Source organism: Diospyros lotus, chromosome 15 (genome assembly GCF_014633365.1).
Source record: "Diospyros lotus cultivar Yz01 chromosome 15, ASM1463336v1, whole genome shotgun sequence".
In the NCBI taxonomy this organism is placed as follows: Eukaryota; Viridiplantae; Streptophyta; class Magnoliopsida; order Ericales; family Ebenaceae; genus Diospyros; species Diospyros lotus.
Window position 1 is genome coordinate 8781428 of NC_068352.1, and position 18062 is coordinate 8799489.

The window sequence follows — 18062 nt, forward strand, 5'->3', positions numbered from 1 at the left end:
TTTATTTTATTTTCTAAATGTGTTGAACTTGGCATTCAACTAAATACAACTAATTTATGCATAAGTCTCTCTCTCCCTCCTGCTCTTCTCTCTCTATCTATATATAGTATTAATGTATATCATGGCATATATTTCTTATTTGACAAGCAAGACAGGCATATATATCATTGCATGAATTAGTGGTTAAGAAGGAACAACTAGTATGTTCTAAATTAGTGATGTTATAAAGGAACTGATGGGGATGTCCTGAGTTTTTCACAATAGAGGGTTGAAAATTGTAGCCTGTAGATAATTATGCCAATTCTTATATTTTTATGTTGATTAAAGACATGGACTGCTCATGCAGTAGTATTCTGCACCACATCGTCAATGAAACATTTGATTGAATTGTATGATAACCTGCCCTGCGGACTGCAGTCCTACCTTTTTAACACTAGCCAATATATGTATGCATGTCATTAACAAGGAAATCTAATTACTCAGCGTAAACATGGTTGTGAAAAATGATTAATCAATCTTTAAGCAATATATCTTAGTTCATGTGCAAAATGTTCATGACTTCTAACTGATTTCCATATTCTACTGATCACCATACACGTGTTTGGATTTAAGTTCTTCACTATTGTAGTCTCATCACTTGTCTTAGATCAAGATGAATTCTGGTCCTTCAGTTTTGTGCATTGCATGATTATGCACTCTATGAACACTTGTTATTTTGATTTTGCAGACAAAAGAACCTGAAAGTATAACAGTTTGTTCCTCTGGTAAGTTCTTTGGTATCAAAGACAAACGTAAGCTTCGCATATGGAATGTCCCAGGAAAAGATGCTGAACGCATTGAAGTTAAGAAGATAAGGCTGCATCATACTAAAAACTTCACTTCTCTTGCGTTTCATCCAACTGAAAGAATTGTAGCGGCAGGGGATGTAACTGGGCGGATCTTAATTTGGAGGGATTTTGGTAATAGAACATTCTGTTCTAATGACAAAACAATAAATGGAAGATTGATGAACAATGACGATGAAAGGCCTGGCGTTAGAGGGGATGATGATGCCGATTCATGCTCTACATGGCATTGGCATTCTGCAGGAGTAAAGCTTCTCCTTTTTTCTTCTGACGGTGCCTATCTGTATTCAGGTGTGCAGAAGTTATTTAAAAAGCTTTTTAAAAAATAAGGTAGTGTTTGAAAAGCTTTAAAAAATAAATTCTCTTGTGATTTTAATGATTACTTGCAACATTGCTATCACTGTATAATCTATACAATGTAGAATATCTTTTTGAGTTTATACTTTAACATTTCTCCAGTTCTTTTTTTCTTGTTTAATATTAATTTTTACTTGCTACTTAAATGCCTCTTTTGTCACATTTAGGTGGAAGAGAAGGAGTCCTTGTGGTATGGCAGCTAGACACAGGAAAGAAGAAGTTTCTACCCCGAATTGGGTCCCCAATTTTATCTTTTATAAATTCTCCAGATCCTTTACTTTCCTCTGTAAGATCTTTTTTCATGCTTGATCTAGTATCAATCGTAGATTTCTCTGCTATGAGTATTCCACTTCTCATTCATGTACCTTTACAGATATCTTGTGCGAATAATCAAATTCATATAGTAAAGATGTCTTCAATGGAGATTCTGAAGTCTATTGATGGGATCAAGGTTTGTGTCTGTTGGTTTGTTTATTTATTTTTTGTATCCTGGCCAAATAAATTTTAGAAGTTTTTTTGTTATACAAATATGCTGCTGGACTTTGATACCCCTGGTCTCAGGGGTATTTTTAGGAGAGGGGCGTGATCTCCTGTGCTGATGAGGACCCAAAGCATTATGAATACTGCAGATCAACTAATTAAGAAAAAGGAACATGCATCTATGTCTTGCTTGATCTCCTTCTTACATTAACCTCAAGCATAGTCTTCTCTGCACATGTGGGTGTCCTACCCATGTACTAGCTGTCTAATCCATATTTGTGGATTTTGGGCATATACCCCTAGCTAATGAGTTAGTTGGGGTATTTTCATAGAATTTAACTGCTTATATGTCATGCAATTTTTACATGGTTGTCTGTTTGATATTTTCATCCTTACTGGTATTTATGCTCAGCTGCATGCTGTTCGCGTTTGGAAAGTAAAATATGTTTTCAGAATATCCTTATTCTGTACTTTCAGCCTCCTTGTCCAATTCCAGAGGTTTATGAAGGCTCATGTAGTGGTTTTGTCTTTGATTCCACTGCTGGGTTGGTTGCTGTCCGTGCTGAGAATTACTGCATTCAATTCTACAGCTTGTTTGATGACCGGGAAATTTCAGAGGTGAGCACGTGCAAGTATCATATAGATCCTTCATTTGGTCATGGTTATTTCCAGTTAATGTTTTATGGGCAGTTGGGATTATTTATGTTCCTTCAGTTTAATTTCTATTTTGAAAACAATTGTGCTTAGGAGACATTTTCTATCGTGATTTCTTTGCTGTAGAAATGAATTGTATATGCATTTAAAACAATATATATGTCTTCTTTGGTTGAAACAGTCAACCTTATGCAATTTTAATCCCTCCAAATGGATCAAATCATTTCGTGGATTACTTAATTACAATTTTAAAAATCTTCTAGCTATATCCCTGTTTCCTGTAAAGCCTGCCTTGTTGCTGTTCTGTCGGTTTATTGCATGGGTTACACGATCATAATTATGCAAACCTTGCTATATCCCTGGTTGCTAGGCAGCTGCAATCTTAATGTTGTATGTATGGGCTTGCTGGATCCCCTCAGTATTTGACATCAAATACTGTCTGCTCCTACTTCAAATGTGAACAATTATGGGAAAACTTGGTATATACTTCTCTAATCTTCACTAGGAATGGTTACAATATATATAGGAGAAAGAAAATCAATCAAATCTCTATAACTAAGGAAAAAAGAAAAAATCCTAATTACATAAATTACTAATTTATATCAATCAATCAATTCTAACAATAAAGGTTGATTATAATCAATCCCATATATTGTGGGATAAGATTGATTATAATCAATCCCATAGATTGTGGGATCTGATTTTCCAACACTCTCTCTTAAGCTAATGAATAGATGTCAGTCATTCTCATCTTGTCCACACAAGACTCAAAACTCGGTTTGGATAGAGCTTTGGTAAGAACATCAGCTTCCTAAGAAGTTGTGGGAACATAGGACAAGAATATAGTTCCATTATCTATTTTAGACTTGATGAAATGTCTGTCAATTCTAACGTGTTTCATCTTGTCATGTTGAACTGGGTTGTGTACTACAGTTATAGTTGATTTACTGTCGCTGTAAAGTTTCATTGGACTGGTGATAGGCGTGTTTAAATCTGCCACAAGTCTTTGGATTCAAATGAGCTCACAAGTTCCTTGAGCCATTGCATGAAACTTGGCTTCTGCACTGCTTCTTGTAACAATGGTTTGTTTTTCATGTCTCCAAGTGACTAGATTTCCCCAAACTATAGTGTAATATCTTGTAACAATGGTTTGTTTTTCATGTCTCCAAGTGACTAGATTTCCCCAAACTATAGTGTAATATCCAGTTGTAGAATTATTATCATCCTCCTACCCAATCTGCATCCGAGTACCGGACTACATCCCTAGTACTCGTCTTTTTGAACAATAATCCTTTTCCTGGACTGTCTTTTAAAGTATCTCAGGATTTGAATTGCTGGATCCATATGCCTCTTCGTGGGAGCATGCATGAATTGGCTGATCAAGCTCACACTCAAAGCGATGTGTGGCCTAGTTAAGGATAAGATAGATCAATTTCCCAACTAGGTGTTGATAGGTCTCCCTGTCCACTAGAGGATCATCATTTGTAATCTTCTGTTTCCAATTCTTCTCTAGAGGTGTCGATGCAGGTCTACATCCCAGTTTCCCAGTTTCCTTCAACAGATCCAGAACATATTTTCTTTATGACATGAAAATTCCTTATTTACTCCTAGCAAACCCCATTCCCAAGAAATACTTTAGAGTTCTGAGATCTTTTACTTTGAATTTTGATTGGAGTTTTTCTTTAAATTCACAATTTCTGTAATATCATTACTTGTGATAACTATATCATCTACATAGACAATCAGAACTATTTGCTTCCCATTATCACTTCTTTTGACAAATGTTAGAACATTTGTACTAGATTAGTGAAATAGATATCAGGAAATTTATGTAAAACAATGTTGTTTATGTCCTGTTTAGTTGGTTAGGAAAAGTCTTCTAGAAGGATTGTTTCTAGAAGGATAGCTGGCCGATTGTTATGGGTAACGGTTAGTTGGGGGTGTTTATTTTTAGTTATTATAACTTCTGCCCTATGGCTTATAAATAGGGGTCGGGAGGGGGCTATTGTGCGGTACCTTCATTTTGTGCGTTATGTGGGAATTCTATCTTGCAAGCGAGTGGTTTTTGGATGTGTGCTTAGAGTGAGGCGGGTATTGCTGTGTATACTTTAGGTTGAGAACTCTATAGTTTTCAGGATATATGGGCTATGAGAGTTTTGTTAAAGGCACTTGTAATCAACCTATACAAGATAGTGGAAAAGTGAAGGCCAAGCCAATCTAGACGTAGATCTCAATTTGAGACTGAACTAGGATAATCTTGTGGTGTTCTTGATTCTGATTTTCTGTTCTTTAATTTTGTGTTTTGTAATTCCTGTTGCCATGAGTGTTTTGTGAGTCTCTATCCGTGACTTAGTGAGTGTGAGTGTCCTAGAGAGTGTTGTGTTTCTACTCTAACAACAAATAAAATGTGATATGTCTGTCCTTGTTTATACCCAAGTTTCTTCATAACAGAGCTAAATCTAGTAAACCATGCTCTAGGAGACTGTTTTAGACCATAAAGGGATTTTCTCAGTTTACATACCTTCCCAGATCCAGCATACATCTCAAATCTTAGAGGAGCTTTCATGTAAACGTCATAATCCAAAGTGCCATTCAAAAAAGCATTCTTAATGTCCATCCGATGTAGTTCTCAATCCAAGTTTGCAGCTAGTGATAATAGTACTCGAATTGTATTTAGTTTTACCACTAGAGCAAATGTCTCTTCATAGTCAACTCCATAGGTTTGGGTGTACCCTTGAGCCAACAATCGAGCTTTTGTATCTTTCTATAGTGCCATTTGATCTATATTTCACTGTAAACACCCATTTGCTTCCAACAATCTTTTTTCGTTCAGGCAACTCCACCATCTCCCACGTTCCATTTTCTTTTAGAGCTTTCATTTCTTTCATCACCACAATTTTTCACTGTGGATCTTGTAATGCTTTAAGAATAGTGTAGGGCACTTGAATCTCATCTACTTTGGAAATAAAGGCCGTGTAACTTCCTGATGACTGAGAATATGTGAGATTGTTAGAAATTGGGTGCTTTGTACAAACTCTTACCCCTTTTCTAACAACAATTGGGAGACTACAAGTCTATCTTCTCTAGCTTTCTCTCACAATACAACCTCGCGCACAACAATGAAATGATCAATCATATGGGTCTATGGCAATTTACCCCACGGCTCTGATTTATAGACACAAGGGCGTAAGTTACAGGGGATTAAAAAACATGGAACAATTCCATATCTACCCCTCACTAATTAACCATACAATTAGACTATATTTCCTAATTGCCACTGTCGCATATAATCCTCAATAGGAAGTCCGAGTCCTTCTAATCTTTCCAGCCACTCAATGCAAAACTTGAATAACAATTCTCCACCAGTTTGCTTGAGTTCTTGTCTGGAACCTAATCTCATCAAGCTGCTCATCATCTGGACTTGCATAAAACTGGTCATTTTCATAATATAACCTGCAAGAGTCTTAAACAATGGTGCAACTTAGACATAGGAACTGCCTTTGTGAATATATCGGCTGCATTTTCTTCACCATCCACCTTAATTAGAATTTAGATTTACTTCCTTTCTTTCAAGTATCTCTCTAATAAAATGGTACCTCACATTAATATGCTTTGTTCTCTCATGGTGAACTTGATTCTTAGCTAAGTGTAGCACTTTGGCTATTACACATTAGGGTAGCCTTAACATCCTTCTCTAGGAGTTCACCTACTATACCTCTCAACCATAAGGTCTCTTTTATAGCTTCTATAACAGCTATATACTCGGCCTTTGTGATAGAAAGAGCCACTACAGATTGTGAATTTGTTTTCCAGCTAATGATTGAGTTTTATATCTTAAACACATATCCTGTAGAGGATCTTCTTTTATCTATATCTGTTGCACAATCAACATTAGTGAACCCTAGAATGTTAGGCTCTTTATCTATACTAGCTCTACCATAAACTAATGCCATATTGATTGTTTCTTTTAGGTACCTAAATATCCATTTAACGGTTGTGCAATGGTCTTTTCCCGAATTAGCCATGAACCTACTTGTAACACTCATGGCATGGGCTAAATCTGGCCTTGTACACACCATATTATACATAAGACTGCCTACAACACTTGAATAGGGAATCTTATTCATCTCTCTTATGCTTTCTTCATCAGTAAGTGATTGCATGTGGGACAATTTGAAATGCTGAGCAAAAGGAACAGTCACTTCCTTTGCTTCCAGCATGTGAAATTTCCTAATTAGCTTCTCAAGATAAGACTTCTGCAATAGTTGGATCTTCCTTTTCTGTCTATTCTTAGAGATTTCAATCCCTAAAATCTTCCTAACCTCTCCTAACTCCTCATTTCAAAGGCTGATTTCAACTTCAGCTTTAAACTTTGAATTTCCACATGTGATTGACTTGCAATCAACATGTCATCCACATAAAGGAGGAGATATATGGAGATCTTAGATGAGATATGTCTAAAATAAACACAACAATTGAAATCGCTCCTCTTGGACCCTTGGCTGATCATGAATATGTCAAATTTCTTATACCATTTCCTAGAGGATTGCTTTAGTCCATATAAGGATTTTTTCAACAAGCAAACTTGCTCCTCCTTTCCCCTAACCTCAAATCCTCTAGGTTGCTCCATTAGAATATACTCTTCTAATTCGCCATGGAGGAATGTAGTTGTCACATCCATCTGCTTTAGGCTTAGGTCTAAATGTGCAAACATAGCAAGTAATATCAATGTTCAAAAAGGTGGCCAAGGCGGCCCTTGGCTACTGTGATTAAGGCCAAATCAACACCCCTAGGCACTGGGCCCGAACGACGCCTAGGCTGCTCGGGCCAATTATCTTTCCCTTTCTCTCTCTCGTCAGTTGCCTCTTTCCTGTTCTCTCTCTCTCGTCGCACGCCGCCTGGGTCGTCTCTCCTGGACTTGTCGTCATTGCCGATCTCGTCATTTCTCTCTCTCTGGCTGCTGATCTCATTGTTTCTCTTTCTCGACGCCGATCTCGTCGTTTCTCTTTCTTTCTCTCTCTCTCTCTCTCTCTCTCCACTGATCGGGTCGTTCTCTCCCTATCGATTCTCGCTCTTCTTCCTCTGGTATGTATGGCCATCTTCCTCCTTGCTCAGCAAGCCATCTTCCTCCTTGCAACATTTTTCCTAGGTGTCCTAGGCGCTAGGCTCTTGTCTAGTGCCTGACTAGTGTCTAGCGCGTTTTAGAACACTAAGTAATATCCTAATCGAAGTGTGTCTCCCAACTGATGAGAACACTTCATTAAAATCCACACATTCTACTTGGGTGAAACCCCTTGTTACTAACCTAGCCTTATACCTATGTTTTGAGTCAATTCCTGCCCCTTCATTAATTTTACACAACCATTTACAGCCTACCACCCTCTTGCCTAAGGGTCTATCAACCAAGATCCAATTTTTATTCTTTTTAAGTGATTCCATCTCGGATTCCATGGCAGCTAGCCATTTCTTTGAATCCTTAGATCTTACAGCCTCTTCATAAGTGAGAGGCTCTTCTCCAGCTACTTCTAATGCACTATACAGTGCATATGCCACTAAATCAGAGAACCCATACCTCAATGGAGGTCTTACCACTCTCCTTTGCCTATCTCTAGCCACATTATACCCATCTATACTAGGGTTACTTCCTGAACTTGATGAACCAGCACTGTCAATGTGCTGGTCTCCATCATAACTTGAGGTATCAGCATCATCTGATTGCTGGAAGCTATCTAAGCTAGAGGATCTTGCACCAGCACTATGCTGGTCTGCTGCCAAGTCCATAGGATTGTCATAAGCAGCATCATAGGCATCATGGCTGTCACTTGCAGCATCATGGGTATCATGACTGCCACTGGCAGCATCATGATCTGCTGTTTCTGATTAATTTCAACAGCTGCTTTTGCCTTTTCTTTCCCATCCTCTTATCTTATCCTCTTTCAAGAAAGAATTCTCATTGAATGATACATCCCTACTCACTATAGTTCTTGGCATACCTTCTTCCAAACTCCATAGTTTGTAGCCCTTAACCCCTGATGGATAGCCAATAAATAGACATCGTTTGGCCCTAGGCTCTAATTTGCCTTGCTTTACATGGGCATAGGCTATACAACCAAACACCTTTATATGGTCAAGGCTTGGCTTATAGCCTTTCCACATTTTATAGGGTGTTTTAAACCCTATACCCGTCGATGGAGACTTATTTATTACATATGCAGCTGTATTTACAGCTTCTCCCCAAAAGGACTTAGGCAATCTAGAATGTATCAACATGCATCTCGCCCTCTCAAGTAGGGTTCTATTCATCCTCTCGGCTAAGCCATTCTGTCTAGGGTTTCCAGGGGCTGAAAGGTGCCTAAGGATCCCACTTTCACTGCACATTAGGGAGAGAAATCTTTATTACAAAACTCTAGACCATTATCTGTTCTAATGATCTTAATTTTCCTAACCATCTGATTTTCTATCATGATTTTCCATGTTCTAAAAGCCTCAAAAGTTTGGTCTTTTGATTTCAAAACATAAACCCAAACCATCCTAGAGTAATCATCTATAATGGATAAGAAATATCTTGCCCCTCCATAAGTTAAGGACTGACTAGGGCCCCATAGGTCCGAATGTACATAATCTAATGGGGCTTCCGATGAATGGGTGGCTTTCTTAGGGAATTTGACTTTTATAGACTTTCCTAAGATACAAATTTCACACTTATCTAATGCTGTAAATTTTTCAGCACCTAAAATTCCTTGATTGGATAGTTCTTTAAGGCCTTGTTCACTAATATGGGCCATCCTAAAGTGCCACACCCTAGACTGCTCATATGTCTTAGCTTCTCCTATGGCTGCATCACCACACAATGTGGATGCCTGCAACACATATGTGCCATTCTGAAGAACAGCCTTTATGCAAACAAGTAAACCTCTTGACACCTTTGGAACTCCACCATCCCTCCTATAGGAATAGCCATTCTCATCCAATTCTCCAAGGGAAATTAGGTTCCTTTTTAATTCAGGAACATATCTTACAGCGGTTAGGGTTTTAACCATTCCATCATGCATCCTAAGCCTTATGTCTCCAATTCCCTTAATGTTGCACTCATGGTTATTTCCTAAAAGGATCCTACCACCACCAATATCTTTATAATTTTGCAACCATTCTCTATGGGGTGTCATATAGAATGAACAACCCGAGTCAAGCACCCAAATTTCCCCATCATCCTTGCTAGATACCACTAGTGCATTAGCACTATTATAGTCAAACTCACAAATATAGGATGAGATTTCAGAGTTTGATTTGCCTCCAATTCTTTCTTTCTCTTAGGGAAATGCTTCTTAATATGCCCTTGGGATTACGCCTCCTTACGGGCGCCCCGCCACTTGGCCCTTTCAGTGACGAGGAGTAAATTCGAGCATAATCCACCAGCTACTGCGCTGGGGGAGGATTCGAACCTGGGAACTAGGGTAGCCCACCTCCCCCATCTGACCGCTGGGCAACCCTGTGGGGTACTTCTTAATATGCCCTTCTTTATGACAATGGTAGCATTTGATGGATTTCCTACCATTTCTAGATTTTGACCGAGACCTACCTCTACTCCTAGGGTCTCTTCTATTTGATTTGATTTTCACAGCAAGTACCTCACTTATTGAATGCTTTCCCTCTACCTTCTGTTGCAATTCTTTGGAGTTCAATGCTCCAATAACATCATCAAGAGTCAATGTGTCCCTACCATGTTTTAAAATGTCAACGAATAGGATCTAGGTAATGAATGCAATAGAACTAGAGCCTTGTCTTCATCATCATATTTCACATCTATGTTTTCTAAATCAAGACACAGTTTATTAAAATTGTCAATATGATTTTGAAGTTTCTGCTCTTCTCGCATCTTGAAAGTAAAGAATTTAGGCTTCAAATACAATCTACTAGAGAGGGACTTAGTCATATATAGACTCTCTAATTTCAACCAAAGTTCTGTAGTAGTTTGCATCTTAGAAACCTCTCGCAGGACCTTGTCTCCTAGACTTGGGATTAGGGTATTGACGGCTTTCTTTCCTATTTCCTTCTTCTTATCTTCCAAATAGGTCTTTGGCATTTTGGACTCTCCTTTGAGAGCCTCTTCTAGTCCCAGGTTTCCAAACAGTGTATTTTTCAAAGGCCAAAATCATTTTGGCCATCGAATTTTTCAATATCATACCGTGTGATAGAGGCTATAGAAGCCATTCCTGTGGGTATATCTATTGATTTCTAAGGATCTTGGCCTTTTTTTGAAACAATGAACCGGCTTTGATACCAATTTGTTAAAACTGGGAGCATTGGAACACTAATTTTTGGCCCAATATAACACACACACTTCTTGATTCACGCAACAAACAGAAAATAAGATAGAAAAAGAATTAAAATAGAGACAGAACATGCAAACCACAAGAACACCAGCGATTATCTTGGTTCAGATCACAAATGTGATCCTACATCCAGCTTTCGGTCAGAGAGCAATCCACTAAGATTCTTGATTGTTAAAATCGAGTACTAATATGGCCCAAGAATCCCTCAATATTCTCACCGAAATCAATCACAACACGAGGATAAAAACAGAAAGTAAGTAATCAAACAGAATTAAAAGAGAAACAAGAAAGCAAACCACAATGCAATACACCTGATTTACCCTGGTTCATGCCATAGAAATGGCACTACATCCAACACTCCAAGAAGAAAACAATCCACTAAGAACTTAGGAAATCAGTACAAGAATCCCTCTCACTCGCCTTCTCTTATCTCTCGAATACAATCCTCACACGAAAACTCCAAGAACTATTCTATCATAGCTCTCTCTCTTCTCACTGCACTCGAACACAAGAGAATGAAATGAAAAATTGATTGATGGACAAATCTAGCCTCCGCACCCTTCTATTTATAAACTAGAGAGGCAGATCTTCCAAGGGGAAATAACCGACTGTTGTAAAGTCTAAACTACCCCTATTAATTATAGTTTATTACATTTAAGTCCTGCAATCTAACTGCCACATGATCATCTTTATATTCTCTTTGATTTCTTCTAGACTTCATACACAATCAACTCGGGAAAAACACCAACAAATCTCCACCATTTTGCGTCGAGTAAACTTGGAACTTCGGCATTCTTGTTCTGTTCTCTTCCTGAATACCCTGAAAAAGATCAATCAAAACACATCAAACTGTAACAGCTTTAAACAGTGAAGTAATTTGGACATGGGAACAGCTTTAGTGAAAATGTCAGCTGCATTATCATTTCCTGCAACTTTAATAAGAGCAATCTCCTTCTTCTCAAGAATTTCTCTTATAAAATGATAGTTAATGTCAGTGTGTTTTGTCCTTTCATGGTGGTTTTGATTTTTAGCCAAGTGTATGGCACTTTGGCTATTACACTTTAGGATAACGTTCACATTATATACTAGGAGCTCATTGATCAATCCTTTCAACCACAAAGACTTTTTAACAGCCTTAGTTACAGCTATATATTCAGATTCTCTGGTTGATAATGCCACAATTGGTTGAAGGTTAGACTTCCAACTAATTGTAGATTTCCACAATTGAAATACAGAACTAATTGTGAGAAAAATTAGTATATAGTTCTCTAATCTTCACTAGGAATGGTTATAATATATATAGGAGAAAGAAAATCAATCAAATCCCTATAACTAAGAAAAAAAGAAGGAATCCTAATTACATCAATTACTAATTTACATCAATCAATCAATCAATCCCAACAATTAAGGTTGATTATAATCAATCCCATAGATTGTGGGATCTGATTTTCCAACAAAATGCATACCATTGCTTCGAATTAGTTAATTACAGATATTTTCAATATTTAGTCTTCATTTCTTTCAATCTGTTTGTGTGTTGGAGTTATACTGATCTCTGTTCTTCATTGCAGGTTCAAATTTGTGAAAGAAACCATCAACCTGGTGATGAACTCACGGTAGGAGTAGTTCCTTTATATTTCTACCTAATATTTATTCTTGAGCCTTTTATTTTACAGGTTAACAGGTAAATATCATCATAGTTGTCCTACATTGCTTTTTACCATGTTAAGATGTAATAGGTCTTGCTAGCTCCTGTTTATGGTTGGTGTCATTATGCCACTTTCAGATTATAGTCTTTAGCTATCTTTAATTTTGCTAATCTTTTTCTGTCATTATGCGCCTTGTGTCACTTTCAGACTGAAGCTGAGTATTCATTTGTCCTTTTGCTGATCTTTTTGTCCAATATGAAGCTCATGATATAGTTGCAATTTACTATTGAAGAGTGCCACTTCCCATTTTCCATTTGGCAATTCTCCTTTATCACAAAGAGACTTCCTGTTGCTGCTTGGTCTCTGGCAATGAGCACGGCATGGCTAGGCACCTTTAGCTCTTGCTACAATGTGGACTATGGAGGTTCTGCTGTTGACTGCTGTTGTGCATAAGCTTTTGGCCACCATAATTCACTACCATCAAAGGCAGCTAAATTCGGATAATTACAGCAATAGTAGCCTCAATGCCTGCCCCTTCATTGCTGAGCAAAGCTTCAGTTGGTTGTTGCTATCAAATCCTTTTGTAGCCTTGCCAAAGTCCTTTGCTCTCATTCGGGTTGTGGCTACTGTGCTTGGAGACTAGGGCTCATTCTTCTTCATCTTATGAAGAAGATGACAGAGAAAGTGCTTTTGACGCACCTTGACCTAGATTTGCCAATTACCCACTTTGTACCCAATTGAATCACAATCAAGGCCCCCTATTTGACCTGTATTGGACTTGAAGCAAGGCATTCCCAACTTCTGAAATTAAAAGTAGCTTTGCAATTCACAAGGACTTGATTCTATGGCCGGACATCACATGCCAGCAGATGCAGTCACCATCATAGGAACTGAAAATATTGTGTCAGAGAGCTGGACAGATTGGACTGCTAATTACTTGATTTAGGCCCTAGTTCTATTGTGAGCCAAAAATCTTGATGGATTCCCTTCCCCCTTTTATCTTTCAGTGGAAAATGAAATTAATTACTAAAGTGAGTGAGTATTTCCAAGAATTTTACAGATTCATTATTGATTTAGCACTCAGCATTATTAATCGACCAAATCAGTGGTGTCTCAAAATCCCGTCCAGAAACAAGCAAGAACCATAATCAGCCAGCCCAGCCTTAGTGAAAATGTATATATCCATATACAAGACAAAACAGTAGAAAAGGATGCATTGGTGAAAATAAAAGTAGAAGAGCTTAGAACATTTTTAGCTATGATCTGCAAATTGGAGTGCTGTTCAAGTAAGCTTGAATTTGACCATGAATAAGGTTTTTGCATATTCCTTCTAAATCTAGATTAATTTTTACGTTTATAAATTGCTTAGAACGATCATATCAGCAATAAAGTCAATACTTCAAGTAAACCTATTTAGGGCTTTTGATTATTGTATATTATAATCCTTCCACTGACTAACATCTCGATCGAGTGAGAGCCATGGACCAATTAAACTCATAAGACTCAGTAACTATGCCAAGATCTAGTTTTGAGTGATCTAGATGACATATCAGAACGCCTTCCGACATTGGAAACTCCTTTCCAATCTTGCTTGCTTTGGTCAAGACTTTCTACAATCACTGATCAACTGAGATTGTATAGGATGTTCACCTTACGCCAGAGGTCAATAGATCCCATCAGCAATCAATTGCCTCCATACACCACTGCATAGAGACCACACAGAGAGCATTTCCACATCTCACTTCACTTCGGATGGTTCTGCTCAATGGCAAATCTTCGACATCGACATACAAGACAAACTGTATTGTCTTCGGTCCAAGGATCAGATGCACAATCGAAAATAAGTAATAGATCATTAATCTTCTTAGCGATGTGATCTGTTATATGTGTCACATTTAGTATATGCTCAACCAACGCTTGCTCACATGTCTACTATTTGCATCTCATGCAATATGGCATGTGACTTATCATTCTTTAACATTAGTATCTTATACAAATCAAAGGTTGTAACTCATGTACTAGTCTATAATCGATTAGTCATAGTCCTCTTTTGAGAAATCTTTAGACTAAGAATCACTTTAAAAAATCATATGTTATAGATTTTTGTCACATTCTTAACAACTTAAAAATAAGATTATCAGGATATCTAGGGACTCATTCATATACAATTGGAAAGTTATGAATGAAGATATAATTATTTAATTAATTGTAAAGATTAATTTATATTCTCAAAAGATGTCATCCAAATCTAACATTAGGGCATATCATCGACAATGACTTCACTTCTGTCACTTTCAATGCGACATGAGGATCAGATTGCATCCTTTCTTGTTATAAGAATTGTTAGGACTGAGGGGTATTTTTTTAGTAAGTAGAAGGAGAATAGAAGGCGGGAGAGGAGGTTAGAACTAACTAACCTACCTATGAATAAATAAGGGAAGAATGCAACAGAAAGGCAGTTTTGGAAATGAATAATAATTCTCTTCTTTCTCACTTCTCTTCTCTCGTCTCTCTCTATCTCTTTCTTCTCTCTTCCTAAATCTGTTCTAACGGAATTGCTCATAAATTCCGATTCAATTCCAGCCCATTCAAGGGGCTGGACAGAATTCTCTTTATTTTCGTACTTTGGGGAGATATTTACTAAGTTTGGAAAATTATTTAGACATCAGGACCATTCCATGTTGTGAAAAGAAAATTCATTTTTTTGATTCCTGAAAGTTAAAAAGTATTAGTGCTCCATTGACTGTCTTTCTCTATTTGGAGGGGACCTTTGCATAGCTGAGGAGAATTATAAGGATAAATAGTCTCAATTATTTTTAATCTAGTTATAATTATTTTAAAATTTTATTTGTTTAGGAACTTTGGAAGATTAGCACCTTGGTTGGATTGAAGAATTTAGATAGTAAATGAAAGATTTGGAAGGAAATAATAAGTGAACAGGTTGTTTGGGCAATCTTCTAGCAGGGAAAGGGAGATGAATGGAGTGATTAGAAAATATAAAAGGTACAAGCATTTTAAACATTTTCCCTCTCCCTTCATTGCCTTCCAATTTTGGGAAGAAATGAAGGGGAAATAAAGTGTTCAATTTGTTTTTTATATAGTAGAAATTGGGCACACATGATGCATGGTTGCAATTAAAAATAGAAAATATTTTTTTATCACATTATTTGCGTCTTTTATTTTCTAAGTTTTGTCAAAATGACAGCATTCACATCAACTTACAATGACCAAATATTAATCTTATTAAATAAAAAATATGTGTTGTGTAATTTACACAAATAATTTCACCATGTAAGCAAGGGGCTTGGTGGATGTATAATTGGGGTGACAAAAACTTTTCAAGTTAAGGTTTGGTGAAGTGGGATGGTTAATAAAGTTAAAGGCCTCACTTTTGAATATATCCATAGGCTTTTGGTTAGTTTCATGACAGGTATTTAGGGAATAACAAAAAAGCTTCAAAATTCAGTAACATCAAAATGGATGTTTACGTAAATAACAGAATAATTTTGTTAAATGTCAACTGTATCCTATTTTTTACAAGATAACTATAAAGTTATATTTAAAACCTGTTTTTCCTTAATCATTTCACTCTCTAATAAGGTTTTTCTTTGTCCATGCAAACAAGTGTCCACTTCACTTTGTCTAATGAAACATGAAAACTGATATGTTCTCTTTCCCTTAGTCTTTATACTTTCATTCACTAAAAATTCCAAATGTAGTTTACAATGATGTGTTAAATCCCTAGTTTAATTTGGATTTTTAGTTTGATAAAGTTTCGTGAATATATAAGCAAATCACTATATAAAGATTTTGTTGAGGACGAAGCCATGTATGGAACTGGTTGGAGACCTAGAATTATTGTTGTATAAAGATTTTATTTAACGTTTATGATTGAATTGAATGAAGAAAGCTCCAAACAAAAGGAAAGAAAAAAGACTAATGAAAATTCTAAGTATCTTTTTCGCCTCTCATTTCTTGTTAAATCCTACTACTTTTTTGCCGTCCTTATTTTGTCTGTTTCTCTTTTCTCCCTCTCTCCTCCATCTTTTCATCTTCCCTTCTACACTGTGTGCTTCATCAGAGGGTAGAGGAAAGTATAATCCATGCAAGAAGATCTATTTTGATATTTCCTAGAAGGAATACTTGGCCTAATTTTTTTTTGGGTGCATAACTGAAGAAATTTGCAGCAGCAGCCAACTTATCATAACTCTTTTATATTCTTGTGGATTGAGTTCTTATCATTTATGTTATTTTGTTATGTTTTCCTCAAGTCACCTACTTTATGATATATTCATAATATTACTCCATGGAGTTGATAAAACTTCCCATTTTGTGAATGTAGCTGGTTATAACTTTGTTAGCCCTCTCTCTGGATGGCTGTGTCATGAGTACTGTCGAAACTAGACTATCAGAAGAAGGAATGGGAGGCCTCGTCAGTCTCAAGTTTTGGACATGTGGATCACAGAAGAAGAATTTCAGCTTGTCCACCATTGTCTATGAACCACACAGGTCTCACATTAGCTTTATGAGTTAAAACTGGGTTGAAAAATTTTGAGAATGTGTTGATTATGCATATTGCTCTTCTTATGAACTCGATAAATATAGGCTAAAAGCACAAAGGAAGTTCTCTTGCACATATCAACTTTTTATTTGTTTATTCTGAAGCTGGAAACATTGAGCAGAAAACTATTAGCTGTTATAATGCAGAAATAACATTAGATTACCTGCTTAATACTGTGCAGGGAGTCGGGTGTTTCATCTATTGCTTTCCATCCAACACATCGTATGGCTGTCAGCACTTCCCGTGGTGGTGACTTCAAGGTAATTTAGTCAATTCTAGGGAAACTTTTCTGGTAAGCTATTTTATTCCTGATGTTTTTAGTTTTGCAGATTTGGGTTGGCAGTAATGAGATGCAGTGCAAAGCTCAAATGCAGCAGAAAGCAGGCTGGACATGCCATGCTGTTGGTTCATACAAGTACGATCTTGCCGTTAACAATTCAAAAAGATATGATTGTTTTTTGTTGCCACTGCAGGCTAGTAACACATAATTTAAGAGATTACTTGGACAGTATAAGGGTGAAATGGAGAAGTGAAACATGTTATTCAAAAGAGTTCAATGAAGATGCGAGAAGCTATTTCTATTTCATAAAAGGTTTAGCTGCATTTAGTGCATGTACTTTCCTAGCAGAGTGCTGACCATCAACTAATTTATATCTAGAGGCCATTTTTGTTGCACTTTTTAATAAAATTTCCTATTTTCTGTGTGCTGGTATTAATTCTTGATACAGAAAATGCTTCAACTTATCAAAAGAAAAAAAAAAATAATGTAGAAATGCTTTCATATTATGGATTTATTTTAGAGTCTCATCTAGGTATTCTGCTTGTTATTGTCTGTTTCATCTCAATGAATCTTTTGTTGCCTTACAGGAAAAAACCCATGACAGCTGCTGCATTTTCTGCTGATGGTTCTGTCCTGGCTGTTGCAGCAGAAACTTTTATTACATTGTGGGATCCTGAGAAGAATGTTCTTGTGGCTGTAATTGGCGATGGTTTAGAGGTGATTCTATAACTCCTTGTTTCTGTTATCTAAAAGTTGGCATGATATATACTTTCTGAACATCTCCTGTCATATTAATATTTTAGGCCCTGTTCTCTTTATTGTTTTCAGACTGTTTTCAGTTTTTAGTTTTCCAAAACAGTGAAAACATATTTACTTTCATATTTTCAAAAACGCATTTTCGAA

The 18062-nt window shown here is 36.8% G+C and overlaps 1 protein-coding gene across 2 annotated transcripts in view; it reads left to right on the forward strand.

Moving 5' to 3' along the window:
- The window catches only part of LOC127792219 (uncharacterized), a 36353-nt gene that overhangs the window by 11643 nt on the left and 6648 nt on the right, over positions 1 to 18062 (forward strand). For both annotated transcript variants that reach the window (XM_052322656.1, XM_052322657.1), the window contains exons 4-12: positions 728 to 1136; positions 1370 to 1488; positions 1576 to 1653; positions 2160 to 2300; positions 12241 to 12285; positions 16661 to 16827; positions 17061 to 17139; positions 17209 to 17294; positions 17747 to 17876. In XM_052322656.1, coding sequence (XP_052178616.1) covers positions 728 to 1136; positions 1370 to 1488; positions 1576 to 1653; positions 2160 to 2300; positions 12241 to 12285; positions 16661 to 16827; positions 17061 to 17139; positions 17209 to 17294; positions 17747 to 17876 — 1254 coding nt within the window. The remainder of the gene's footprint in view (positions 1 to 727; positions 1137 to 1369; positions 1489 to 1575; positions 1654 to 2159; positions 2301 to 12240; positions 12286 to 16660; positions 16828 to 17060; positions 17140 to 17208; positions 17295 to 17746; positions 17877 to 18062) is intronic.